Raw genomic sequence first — 14,470 nt, forward strand, 5'->3', positions numbered from 1 at the left:
GAGGGAGCAAATCAGGTTACCTAAACAGAAGGCACCACGGCTTGCAAAACCTTTCTCCCAAAAATAGCCTCCGAAGAAGCATAAGTATCAAATTTGTAGAATTTGGCAAAAGTGTGCAGAGAAGACCAAGTCGCTGCCTAACATATCTGATCAACAGAAGCCTCGTTCTTGAAGGCCCATGTGGAAGCCACAGCCCAAGTAGAGTGAGCTGTGATTCGTTCAGGAGGCTGCCGTCCGGCAGTCTCATAAGCCAATCGGATGATGCTTTTCAGCCAGAAAGAGAGGTAGCAGTAGCTTTTTGTCCTCTCCTCTTACCAGAGTAAACGACAAACAAAGATGAAGTTTGTCTGAAATCCTTTGTTGCGTCTAAATAGAACTTTAAAGCACGGACCACATCTAAATTGTGTAACAAACGTCCCTTCTTTGAAACTGGATTCGGACACAGAGAAGGAACAACTATATTCTTGTTGGAAACTACTTTTGGAAGAAAACCAGGTTTAGTACGCAAAACAACCTTATCTGAATGGAACACCAGATAGGGTGGATCACACTGCAAAGCAGATAATTCAGAAACTCTTCTAGCAGAAGAAATAGCAACCAAAAACAGAACTTTCCAAGATAGTAACTTGATATCTATGGAATGTAAAGGTTCAAACGGAACCCCTTGAAGAACTGAAAGAACTAAATTTAGACTCCAAGGAGGAGTCATGGGTCTATAAACAGGCTTGATTCTGACCAAAGCCTGTACAAAAGCTTGTACATCTAGCACAGCTGCCAGTCGTTTGTGTAACAAAACAGATAAAGCAGAAATCTGTCATTTTAGAGAACTCGCTGACAATCCTTTATCCAAACCCTCTTGGAGAAAGGAGAGAATCTTAGGAATTTTAATCTTACTCCAGGAGAATCCCTTGGATTCACACCAACAGATATATTTTTTCCATATTTTATGGTAAATCTTTCTAGTCACAGGTTTTCTGGCTTGAACCAGAGTATCTATCACTGAATTTGAAAACCCACGCTTGGATAAAATCAAGCGTTCAATTTCCAAGCAGTCAGCTGCAGAGAAACTAGATTTGGATGTTCGAATGGACCTTGTACTAGAAGATCCTGTCTCAAAGGTAGCTTCCATGGTGGAGCCGATGACGTATTCACCAGGTCTGCATACCAAGTCCTGCGTGGCCACGCAGGAGCTATCAGAATCACTGAGGCCTTCTCCTGTTTGATCCTGGCTACGAGCCTGGGAAGGAGAGGAAACGGTGGAAACACATAAGCTAGGTTGAACGACCAAGGCGCCACTAATGCATCCACTAGAGTCGCCTTGGGATCCCTGGGTCTGGACCCGTAGCAAGGAACCTTGAAGTTCTGACGAGACGCCATCAGATCCATGTCTGGAATGCCCCATAATTGGGTTAACTGGGCAAAGACCTCCGGGTGGAGTTCCCACTCCCCCGGATGGAAAGTCTGACGACTCAGATAATCCGCCTCCCAGTTGTCTACTCCTGGGATGTGAATTGCAGATAGATGGCAGGAGTGATCCTCCACCCATTTGATGATCTTGGATACCTCTCTCATCGCCAAGGAACTCTTTGTTCCTCCCTGATGGTTGATGTAAGCTACAGTCGTCATGTTGTCTGACTGGAATCTTATTAATCCGGCCTTCGCTAGTTGAGGCCAAGCCAGGAGAGCATTGAATATCGCTCTCAGTTCCAGGATGTTTATCGGGAGAAGAGACTCTTCCCGAGACCATAGACCCTGAGCTTTCAGGGAATCCCGGACCGAGCCCCAGCCTAATAGACTGGCGTCGGTCGTGACAATGACCCACTCTGGTCTGCGGAAACTCATTCCCTGAGACAGGTGATCCTGAGTCAACCACCAACGGAGTGAGTCTCTGGTTATCTGGTCTACTTGAATCTGAGGAGACAAGTCTGCATAGTCCCCATTCCACTGATTGAGCATGCACAGTTGTAATGGTCTTAGATGAATTCGAGCAAAAGGAACTATGTCCATTGCTGCAACCATCAATCCTACTACTTCCATGCACTGAGCTATGGAAGGCTGCAGAATAGAGTGAAGAACTTGACAAGCGTTTAGAAGCTTTGACTTTCTGGCTTCTGTCAGGAAGATATTCATTTCTAAAGAATCTATTATTGTTCCCAAAAAGGGAACTCTTGTTGACGGAGACAGGGAACTCTTTTCTACGTTCACCTTCCACCCGTGAGATCTGAGAAAGGCTAGAACAATATCTGTATGAGCCTTTGCCTTGGAAAGAGACAACGCTTGAATTAGAATGTCGTCTAGATAAGGTGCCACTGCAATGCCCCTCGGTCTTAGAACCGCCAGAAGGGACCCTAGCACCTTTGTGAAAATTCTGGGAGCAGTGGCTAAGCCGAACGGAAGAGCCACGAACTGGTAATGTTTGTCCAGAAAGGCGAACCTTAGGAACTGATGATGATCTTTGTGGATAGGAATATGTAGGTACGCATCCTTTAAATCCACGGTAGTCATATATTGACCCTCCTGGATTGTAGGTAAAATTGTTCGAATGGTTTCCATTTTGAACGATGGAACTCTGAGAAACTTGTTTAGAATTTTTAAATCCAGAATTGGTCTGAAAGTTCCCTCTTTTTTGGGAACTACAAACAGGTTTGAGTAAAACCCCTGACCTTGTTCCACTGTTGGAACTGGGTGTATCACTCCCATCTTTAACAGGTCTTCTACACAATGTAAGAATGCATATTTGGTCTGAAGATAAGCGAGACATGTGGAACCTTCCCCTTGGAGGAAGTTCCTTGAATTCTAGAAGTTAACCCTGAGAGACTATCTCTAGTGTCCAGGGATCCGGAACATCTCTTACCCAAGCCTGAGCAAAGAGAGAGAGTCTGCCCCCCACTAGATCCAGTCCCGGATCGGGGGCTACCCCTTCATGCTGTCTTGGTAGCAGCAGCAGGCTTCTTGGCCTGTTTACCCTTGTTCCAGCCTTGCATTGGTTTCCAAGCTGGTTTAGCCTGGGATGCATTACCCTCTTGTCTAGAGGCTGCAGAGTTAGAAGCCGGTCCGTTCCTGAAATTACGAAAGGAACGAAAATTGGACTTATTCTTATCCTGTGGGAGGGCATGGCCCTTCCCCCCAGTGATGTCTGAAATAATTTCTTTCAATTCTGGCCCAAAAAGGGTCTTACCTTAGAAAGGGATATTAAGCAATTTTGTCTTGGAAGATACATCCGCCGACCAAGACTTTAGCCAGAGCGCTCTGCGCGCCACAATTGCAAACCCTGAATTTTTCGCCGCTAATCTCGCTAATTGCAAAGCGGCATCTAAAATAAAGGAATTAGCTAACTTAAGTGCGTGAATTCTGTCCATGACTTCCTCATATGGAGTCTCCTTATTGAGCGACTTTTCAAGTTCATCGAACCAGAAACACGCCGCCGTAGTGACAGGAATAATGCACGAAATTGGTTGGAGGAGGTAACCTTGCTGAACAAAAATCTTTTTAAGCAAACCCTCCAATTTTTTATCCATAGGATCTTTGAAAGCACAATTGTCCTCAATGGGAATAGTCGTGCGTTTGGCTAGCGTAGAAACTGCCCCCTCAACCTTAGGGACTGTTTGCCATGTGTCATTCCTTGGGTCGACCATGTGGAACAATTTCTTAAATATAGGAGGTGGGACAAAAGGTATGCCTGGTTTCTCCCACTCCTTATTCACTATGTCCGCCACCCTTTTAGGTATCGGAAAGGCATCAGGGTGCCCCGGGACCTCTAGGAATTTGTCCATCTTGCACAATTTTTCTGGAATGACCAAAGAGTCACAATCATCCAGTGTAGTTAGCACCTCCTTAAGTAATGCGCGGAGATGCTCTAACTTAAATTGCCTGTTGAGAAATTCTTCCTGAATCAGAAATTTCTCCCTCCGACAAACCTTCCCTCACTGCCACTTCTGACTGGTGTGAGGGTATGACAGATAAATTATCGTCAGCGCCTTCTTGCTCCTAGATGTACTAGGGGTCGCCTGCGCGGGCATAACTGGTATTGACACAGAAGGAGAGGATGAAGAACTATCCCCACTACCTTCATTTGAGGAATCATCTTGGGCAACCTTATTAAATGTGACAGTACTGTCCTTACTTTGTCTGGACGCCATGGCACAATTATCACATACATTTGAAGGGGGGGCCACCTTGGCCTCCATACATACAGAACATGTTCTATCTGAAGGTACAGACATGTTAGACAGGCTTAAACAGGCTAATAATGCAACAAAAACGTTTTTAAACAAAACCGTTACTGTCTCTTTAAATGTTAAACAGAGCACACTTTATTTCTGAATGTGTGAAAAACTATGAAGGAAATATCCAATCTTTACCAAATTTTCACCACAGTGTCTTAATGCTTCTAAAGTATTGCACCCCAATTTTCAAGCTTTTAACCCCTTAAATGAGGAAACCGGAGCCGTTTAATCAATTAGCAATTTTAACCCCACTACAGTCCCAGCCACAGCGTTTGCTGCGACTTCACCTGTCCTTGGGGGTTATACGATACCAAATTAAGCCTTCCAGGAACGTTTTCAATGATCACCAGACCCTCTCACATGCAGCTGCATGCACTGCATCCAAAAGAAACTGCGCAATTATGGCGCGAAAATGAGGCTCTGCCTACTATAGTGAAAGGCCCTTCCTGACTGGGAAGGTGTCTAAACAACTGCCTGGCGCCTAAAAACGTTCCCCAACACTAAAAGTTTAGAAAATCACTTCAAACTTCATAAAAAACTTAAATAAAGCAATCGATTTAGCCCACAAGAGTGTCAACCAGTGTATAGCCCATAATAAGCCTTCATTCTGTTAAGAGTCTAAGAAAATGGCTTACCGATCCCCAAGAGGGAAAATGACAGTCTTCTAGCATTACACAGTCTTGTTAGAAAATGGACTAGTCATACCTTGAGCAGAAAAGTCTGCAAACTGTTCCCCCCAACTGAAGTTCTCTGGGCTCAACAGTCCTGCGTGGGAACAGCAATTGATTTTAGTTACTGCTGCTAAAATCACACTCCTCTTTTAAACAGAACTCTTCATCCCTTTCTGTTTTAGAGTAAATAGTACAAACCGGCACTATTTTAAAATAACAAACTCTTGATAGAAGAATAAAAAACTACAACTAAACACCACATACTCTTCACCATCTCCGTGGAGATGCTACTTGTTCAGAGCGGCAAAGAGAATGACTGGGGGGCGGAGCCTGAGGAGGGGCTATATGGGCAGCTTTTGCTGTGCTCTTTGCCATTTCCTGTTGGGGAAGAGAATATTCCCACAAGAGATGGATGACGCCGTGGACCGGACACACCAATGTTGGAGAAAGTATTAATTATTTATAGCATATAATTCTGTGACATTGTAATTATAGGTATTGGCTGAATCTAGTTTTTTTTCCTTTATAGATCTTTCACACTTATAATGGCCGAGATATTTTTGATGAGTGCAAAAGAATCCAACGTACTCACAAAGGGCTAGATTATAAATCGGGCACAAAATATTGCTTTCACTAAAGCAATATTTGCACTCAACTTAGTAATACCAGCGCACGCAAATGTGCGCTGGTAATACAAATTAGGTGCACGCTTCCATAGACTCCAACAGGAGCCTCGTTCTCATGCCGTGGGGCACAACATGAGTACAATCTGCTGCTCACTGCGCTAGGTAAATATATATGTATATGCCGATATACATACTGTATATATTTATGTGTTAATATGTGTATATACACATAAATATATCTATGTATATAAGCATATACATATATATTTACTGGGAACACACAGTCCCCATAGACCGCAAAGTAAAGGCACTTTTCACACACCACACCAACTTTAGCCCCCAAAACCTGCTTAGTGCAGTTGTTTTTTTATTTTAAAAAAATATATATATATTTTATATATATATATATATATATATATATATATATATACACACACACTTTATTTTAGACCAGCCATTTACCTCTCCCCTTGTCATGGCTATAGCTAAGGGACATGTAAACAACAGAATCCCTTGCAAATGTATCGTCAGCTTGGCAAATAGGAGGTGCTGCAATAATGAGGTTAGCTGGGAATTAAGTTAAGTAGGTACCTAGTGCAATGTGTCGCAGAGTTTTTAACAAAAAATCACTGGGTAGAAGTGCAAGATATAAGCCCATTCCTATGCCTCCCCTATCCCCTGTACAGCTGTAAACGCAACAGGAAAGTCAAACTAAACTTACATTGATGTGATAGAGTATGACATTTTAAACAGCTTTCCAATTCACTTCTGTTATCATTGTTGCTTAGTTCTCTTGGTATCCTTTGGTGAGCTCAAGAGCGTGCACGTGTCTTCAGCCATCTGGCAGCAGTGTTTGCAACATTGTTTACAGCAATGTTATACATAGTTACAAACACTGCTGCCATAGACTGCTATAGAACAGTGCAAGCTCCTGAGCTCCTATCAGTCTACCTAACATTACTCTATAACAAAAGATACCAAGATAACATAGAAATTGGAATGTTTAAAATGACAAGCTCTATCTGAATCATGAATCATTATTTTTGATAGACATGTGCATTCACATTCAGACAAATCTGTATTCATCCGAATATTGCCAAATTCGGACATTTGGCACAGAACCAAACAAACCTAAAGCAGCCTACATGAATTAAAAGAATAACAAATAAACGTATTAACAAAATGTGTTAATGTTTTTCATTTATTATACTTTAATAAAAAAAAAAAACAGCTAACCTACAATACGAACCCCTAAACCATCATAACCCTCACCACAAAAACCTGATACACTAAACTGCCACAACCCCATTGCAAAAACCCGCTCTACTAAACCGCCACAACCCCCATCGTAAAAACCTGCTACACTAAACTGCCACAAACCCCATTGTAAAAACCTGCTACACTAAACCGTAACAACCCCATCGCAAAAACCCGCTGTACTAAACCGCCACAACCCCCATCGTAAAAACCTGCTACACTAAACTGCCCCAAACCCCATTGTAAAAACCTGCTACACTAAACCGTAACAACCCCATCGCAAAAACCTGCTCTACTAAACTGCCACAACCCCCATCGTAAAAACCTGCTACACTAAACTGCCACAAACCCCATCGTAAAAACCTGCTACACTAAACCGTAACAACCCCATCGCAAAAACCCACTCTACTAAACTGCCACAACCCCCATCGTAAAAACCTGCTACACTAAACTGCCACAAACCCCATTGTAAAAACCTGCTACACTAAACTACCACAACCCCCATCGTAAAAACCTGCTACACTAAACTGCCACAAACCCCATCGTAAAAACCTGCTACACTAAACTGCCACAACCCCCATCGTAACAATCTGCTACACTAAACCGCCACAACCGCCACAACCCCCATCGTAAAAACCTGCTACACTAAACCGTCACAACCCCCATAGTAACAACCTGCTACACTAAACCACCATATCCCCCATCGTAAAAACCTGCTACACTAAACCGCCACAACCCCCATCGTAACGACCCGCTTTTCTAAACCGCCACAACTCCCATAGAAAAAACCCGCTCTACTAAACCTCCACAACCCCCATCATAAAAACCTGCTACACTAAACCGCCACAGCCCCCATTGTAAAAACCTGCTACACTAAACCAACACAACCCCCATCGTAACAACCCGCTCTTCTAACCCGCTACAAATCCCATCGCAAAAACCTGCTCTTCTAAACCGCCACAACCCCCATCACAAACCCACTACACAACTCCCTATACTACTTATTGGGTTATTGTAATGGGGGTTGTGGCGGTTTAGATATTAAATAGTGTAGGTAACAAAATTCGTCCTAAACAAATGGATGACCCGAAAGGTTAAAAATTTTTGCTTTTTGTTGATGCACGTCTAATTTTTTTATTTTACTGTCCCTTTAATGAATGCAGCAGAATAGTTATTAGCATGCAGCTGGATATTCACTCGCCTACCTGACTGCATGTGTGAAGTCGAATACCCGTTCAAAAGACCGTTAACCTCTTCCATATCATCTACCTTCAAAAGCACAGGAGGCGGCGATGGATCCAGGCGAATAGGTGGGGAGGTGGCTATGTTATAGCTGTGCTTCACTCTCTGGATTACACTGTCTGGTACAGAGAGACACAAAAGGGGACCAGAATAAGTTATAGCTTGTAAACATAATCCCAGCAGATGAAAGGTTTTATAGAGTGTAATTCACCAAGGGGAACAGCAGAGGGAAATTTACTAAGTATCCCAACACTCAATTTTACAAATGGTTTCTTCTAAATAATCATTATAAGATGTTACAGGTAAATACAAGTGCAAAATGAAAATACTTTAATGTGTTAGAGCATTTATTATTACACTATTGTTTGCATATTACTGTGTGTTTAACACCTTCAAAGAGATTATTAAACACATAGTTAAAGTCAGCTCCAGAGAAGCAATGAACTACTGGGAGCTAAATGAACACATCTGGTAAGCCAATAACTAGAGGCATGTATTTGTAGCCACCAATCAGCTGCAAGCTTCCAGTAGTGCATTGCTGCTCTTGATCATACCTATGTATGCTTATCAACAAAGAACACTTAGGCCTAGATTTGGAGTTTGGCGGTAGATGGGCTGTTAACGCTACGCGGGCTTTTTTCTGGCCGCACCATAAAATTAACTCTGGTATCGAGAGTCCAAAAAAATGCTGCGTTAGGCTCCAAAAAAGGAGCGTAGAGCATTTTTACCGCAAATGCAACTCTCGATACCAGAGTTGCTTACGGACGCGGCCAGCCTCAAAAACGTGCTCGTGCACGATTCTCCCATAGGAAACAATGGGGCTGTTTGAGCTGAAAAAAAACCTAACCCCTGCAAAAAAGCAGCGTTCAGCTCCTAACGCAGCCCCATTGTTTCCTATGGGGAAACACTTCCTACGTCTGCACCTAACACTCTAACATGTACCCCGAGTCTAAACACCCCTACCCTTACACTTATTAACCCCTAATCTGCCGCCCCCGCTATCGCTGCCCCCTGCATTATATTATTAACCCCTAATCTTCCGCTCCGTAAACCGCCGCAACTTACATTATCCCTATGTACCCCTAATCTGCTGCCCCTAACACCGCCGACCCCTATATTATATTTATTAACCCCTAACCTGCCCCCCACAACGTCGCCGCCAGCTACTTACAATAATTAACCCCTAATCTGCTGACCGCAAAGCGCCGCCACCTACGTTATCCTTATGTACCCCTAATCTGCTGCCCCTAACACCGCCGACCCCTATATTATATTTATTAACCCCTAATCTGCCCCCCTCAACGTCGCCGACACCTGCCTACACTTATTAACCCCTAATCTGCCGAGCGGACCTGAGCGCTACTATAATAAAGTTATTAACCCCTAATCCGCCTCACTAACCCTATCATAAATAGTATTAACCCCTAATCTGCCCTCCCTAACATCGCCGACACCTAACTTCAATTATTAACCCCTAATCTGACGACCGGAGCTCATCGCTACTATAATAAATGGATTAACCCCTAAAGCTAAGTCTAACCCTAACACTAACACCCCCCTAACTTAAATATAATTTACATCTAACGAAATTAATTAACTCTTATTAAATAAATAATTCCTATTTAAAGCTAAATACTTACCTGTAAAATAAATCCTAATATAGCTACAATATAAATTATAATTACATTGTAGCTATTTTAGGATTAATATTTATTTTACAGGCAACTTTGTAATTATTTTAACCAGGTACAATAGCTATTAAATAGTTAAGAACTATTTAATAGTTACCTAGTTAAAATAATAACAAAATTACCTGTAAAATAAGTCCTAACCTAAATTATAATTAAACCTAACACTACCCTATCAATAAATTAATTAAATAAAATACCTACAATTACCTACAATAAAACCTAACACTACACTATCAATAAATAAATTAAATACAATTTCTACAAATAACTACAATTACATAAACTAACTAAAGTACAAAAAATAAAAAAGAACTAAGTTACAAAAAATAAAAAAATATTTACAAACATAAGAAAAATATTACAACAATTTTAAACTAATTACACCTACTCTAAGCCCCCTAATAAAATAACAAAGACCCCCAAAATAAAAAAAATTCCCTACCCTATTCTAAATTAATAAATTTAAAAGCTCTTTTACCTTACCAGCCCTGAACAGGGCCCTTTGCGGGGCATGCCCCAAGAAAATCAGCTCTTTTGCCTGTAAAAAAAAAAACATACAATACCCCCCCCCAACATTACAACCCACCACCCACATACCCCTAATCTAACCCAAACCCCCCTTAAATAAACCTAACACTAAGCCCCTGAAGATCTTCCTACCTTGTCTTCACCTCAACAGGTATCACCGATCTGTCCTGGCATCCGGTGCTGAAGAGGTCCAGAAGAGGCTCCAAAGTCTTCCTCCTATCCGGCAAGAAGAGGACATCCGGACCGGCAAACATCTTCATCCAAGCGGCATCTTCGATCTTCTTCCATCCGGTGCGGAGCGGGTCCATGTTGAAGCATCCGACGCGGATCCATCCTCTTCTTCCGGCGTCTCCCGACGAATGACGGTTCCTTTAAGGGACGTCATCCAAGATGGCGTCCCTCGAATTCCGATTGGCTGATAGGATTCTATCAGCCAATCGGAATTAAGGTAGGAATATTCTGATTGGCTGATGGAATCAGACAATCAGAATCAAGTTCAATCCGATTGGCTGATCCAATCAGCCAATCAGATTGAGCTCGCATTCTATTGGCTGTTCCGATCAGATAAATATTAATCCTAAAATAGCTACAATGTAATTATAATTTATATTGTAGCTATATTAGGATTTATTTTACAGGTAAGTATTTAGCTTTAAATAGGAATAATTTATTTAATAAGAGTTAATTAATTTCGTTAGATTTAAATTATATTTAACTTAGGGGGGTGTTAGTATTAGGGTTAGACTTAGCTTTAGGGGTTAATACATTTATTAGAATAGCGGCGAGATTCGGTCGTCAGATTAGGGGTTAATAATTGAAGTTAGGTGTCGGCGATGTTAGGGAGGGCAGATTAGGGGTTAATACTATTTATGATAGGGTTAGTGAGGCGGATTAGGGGTTAATAACTTTATTATAGTAGCGCTCAGGTCCGCTCGGCAGATTAGGGGTTAATAAGTGTAGGCAGGTGTCGGCGACGTTGAGGGGGGCAGATTAGGGGTTAATAAATATAATATAGGGGTCGGCGGTGTTAGGGGCAGCAGATTAGGGGTACATAAGGATAACGTAGGTGGCGGCGCTTTGCGGTCGGCAGATTAGGGGTTAATTATTGTAAGTAGCTGGCGGCGACGTTGTGGGGGGCAGGTTAGGGGTTAATAAATATAATACAGGGGTCGGCGGGGTTAGGGGCAGCAGATTAGGGGTACATAAGTATAACGTAGGTGGCGGTCGGCAGATTAGGGGTTAAAAAAATTTAATTGAGTTGCGGCGATGTGGGGGGACCTCAGTTTAGGGGTACATAGGTAGTTTATGGGTGTTAGTGTACTTTAGGGTACAGTAGTTAAGAGCTTTATGAACCGGCGTTAGCCCATAAAGCTCTTAACTCCTGCTTTTTTCCTGCTGCTGGAGTTTTGTCATTAGAGCTCTAACGCTCACTTCAGAAACGACTCTAAATACCGGAGTTAGGAAGATCCCATTGAAAAGATAGGATACGCAATTTACGTAAGGGGATCTGCGGTATGGAAAAGTCGCGGCTGAAAAGTGAGCGTTAGACCCTATTTTGAGTGACTCCAAATACCGGCGGTAGCCTAAAACCAGCGTTAGGAGCCTCTAACGCTGGTTTTCACGGCTAACGCCAAACTCTAAATTTAGGCCTTAGTGAATTAAGTAAATCTGAAAATAGAAGTAAGCTGCAAAGTCTCTTAAAACTGATCTCTATGTCTGATCCATGAATGTGTAATCTTAGTGTCCATGTATTTTTCAAGAGATATTCAGCCAAACAGAAAATGTAGTTCCCCATAAAAATAATTACATTATGTAAAATAAAATTACACTTTGCAGTACATAGTCGTTATGTATTTTTTCCCCACTGCCCCAGAGAGGCTAGAGTGCATCCGACAACACTGACCCTGCAACATTCTACATAGTGATTGCTTAATCAGGTCAAGAGCTCATTCATATTCACTGCAGGTAAACATACTAAAAAAGGCTTTTTAAGAGGTATGTCCATGGAGTGCAAAAATAATATAAAACTTGCTAACAAAATTATAGTTCCCAACCCTGATGTACCCACGTGGTCTTAAACATCAGTTAAAAAAAGTCTTTTTTTTTTTTTTACATAATGGAGATTAACACACGTTTCATTTTATTAAGTTAGTATTTATATTTTAATCACCTAAGATCTTAGAATTCTTAAAACTGAAATGGTAGAAGTAACTTAATTAACAGCCTTAAACAAGTACACTGTTGCTGTATAATAAAGAATACAATACAATCGCCTGTACATTATAAAGGATATCACTAGTTACCTTGCAGTAGCCTTGTAATCAGTAAGTTCCTTATTTTGTGCAGTAGGAAGTAAATTATTTAGTTTTCAGCAAATTACTGAAAATCGCTCAAACCACCAAAACCAATCAGCGCAACAGTCACTCAGCAAATATATGAATATGTGTATGGGAGATATTAACTAAAGATATATATAGCAATAAAATGGACACAGCACTAAAAATAGCACAAAAAATGGCAATAAATATGGTTCTAAATATTACTTAATAAAGGTGTTATATCGGTAGCGAATAGTCCAAAATAATAAAAGTCCAAAACAGGTTATAAACTCAAATTGAGAACAGTCTTACTAATACTGAAACATGGTGTCTGGAGAATTCTTTTTGAAAACGCAGTTGCAGCTGCTTGAAAAACACTGCTTGTCCTGCAGCTGATACACAGTAACTCCAATCCCACAAAAGACAGCACAATCTGTGAAGGCAAACAGATAGACTCCAATAGTGCAATATTGTATGTAAAAAAACAGCACTTTATTGACAAACACTTTAGCCAGAATACTCACAATATGCGAGATAAAAACATGCACAAAAAGGTATCTTTGTGTAGCGATATAGCCCGGTGATTGTGTGGTCAAAGGAAGCTTGGGAGAAAAGCAGCAGATTTTCCGGTCGGCGTGTGACGTCAACACCCGACAAACAGCTGATCGATGTTTCCCTTAGTCCCAATACACACAGGCTTGCCGAGCTTGCAGAGCTTGTTGCCTCAACGCGTTTCTCGCCCCCTACTGGGCGCTTTCTCAAGAGGAATAGTGATCTCAAGATCACTATTCCTCTTGAGAAAGCGCCCAGTAGGGGGCGAGAAACGCGTTGAGGCAACAAGCTCTGCAAGCTCGGCAAGCCTGTGTGTATTGGGACTAAGGGAAACATCGATCAGCTGTTTGTCGGGTGTTGACGTCACACGCCGACCGGAAAATCTGCTGCTTTTCTCCCAAGCTTCCTTTGACCACACAATCACCGGGCTATATCGCTACACAAAGATACCTTTTTGTGCATGTTTTTATCTCGCATATTGTGAGTATTCTGGCTAAAGTGTTTGTCAATAAAGTGCTGTTTTTTTACATACAATATTGCACTATTGGAGTCTATCTGTTTGCCTTCACAGATTGCGCTGTCTTTTGTGGGATTGGAGTTACTGAAAATCGCTACCTATAGTATAATAAAGAGTATGCAGCACCACCTGGTGGTGAAAAAGCATAATGTTCACAATCCACTATCACAGCAAAAGGGTCATTATATTTGAAAAATGATATGCTTTAATTCTTTAAAGCAGTGAGACCTTAAAGGGACATAAAACCCAACATTTATCTTTCTTGATTCAGATAGAGCATTCGATTTTAAACAACTTTCTGATTTTCTTCTATTATCAAATGTTCTTTGTTTTTTTGTTATCCTTTTTTGAAAACCAGGAAGGTACATTCAGGAGAGTGCATCTCTTCAACAAATAATAACATAAGAACTAAGCTAATTTGATAATAGAAGTAAATTGGAAACTTTTTTCAAATTGTATTCTCTGTCTGAATCATGAAAGAAAATGTATTGGGTTTCATGTCCCTTTATTCGCTGCATATTAATTTATGGCTATTAACAAAGAAATAAAATATTTCCCCAAAATGACCATGATTACAGGGTTCTCCGCTCCAGAGGGTTGTTTTCATGAGTTGTCCCCTGGTTTACCCACCCACCTGAAATCACCAAAACACACAATTTTAGTTCAGCTTTTTATTGAGGCCACAAAAAACTGAGACATATTTATTGTTCTGCAAGTTCCCAAGGGTCGCAAAATGTAGTGCTTTAAAGCATGTTATTTTAAAACTAGTGACCTTATATTCCTAAGTATCCTTCACTATGTTAAACACATAGGTAAAGCACTGCTCAGGAGCTACACAAAAC

At 41.3% G+C, this 14,470-nt stretch overlaps 1 protein-coding gene across 2 annotated transcripts in view; it reads right to left on the reverse strand.

Moving 5' to 3' along the window:
• The window catches only part of SEC22C (SEC22 homolog C, vesicle trafficking protein), a 74,960-nt gene that overhangs the window by 26,701 nt on the left and 33,789 nt on the right, over positions 1-14,470 (reverse strand). For both annotated transcript variants that reach the window (XM_053713747.1, XM_053713748.1), the window contains exon 5: positions 7,986-8,141. In XM_053713747.1, coding sequence (XP_053569722.1) covers positions 7,986-8,141 — 156 coding nt within the window. The remainder of the gene's footprint in view (positions 1-7,985; positions 8,142-14,470) is intronic.

This window comes from Bombina bombina, chromosome 5 (assembly GCF_027579735.1).
Source record: "Bombina bombina isolate aBomBom1 chromosome 5, aBomBom1.pri, whole genome shotgun sequence".
NCBI classification, from domain to species: domain Eukaryota; kingdom Metazoa; phylum Chordata; class Amphibia; order Anura; family Bombinatoridae; genus Bombina; species Bombina bombina.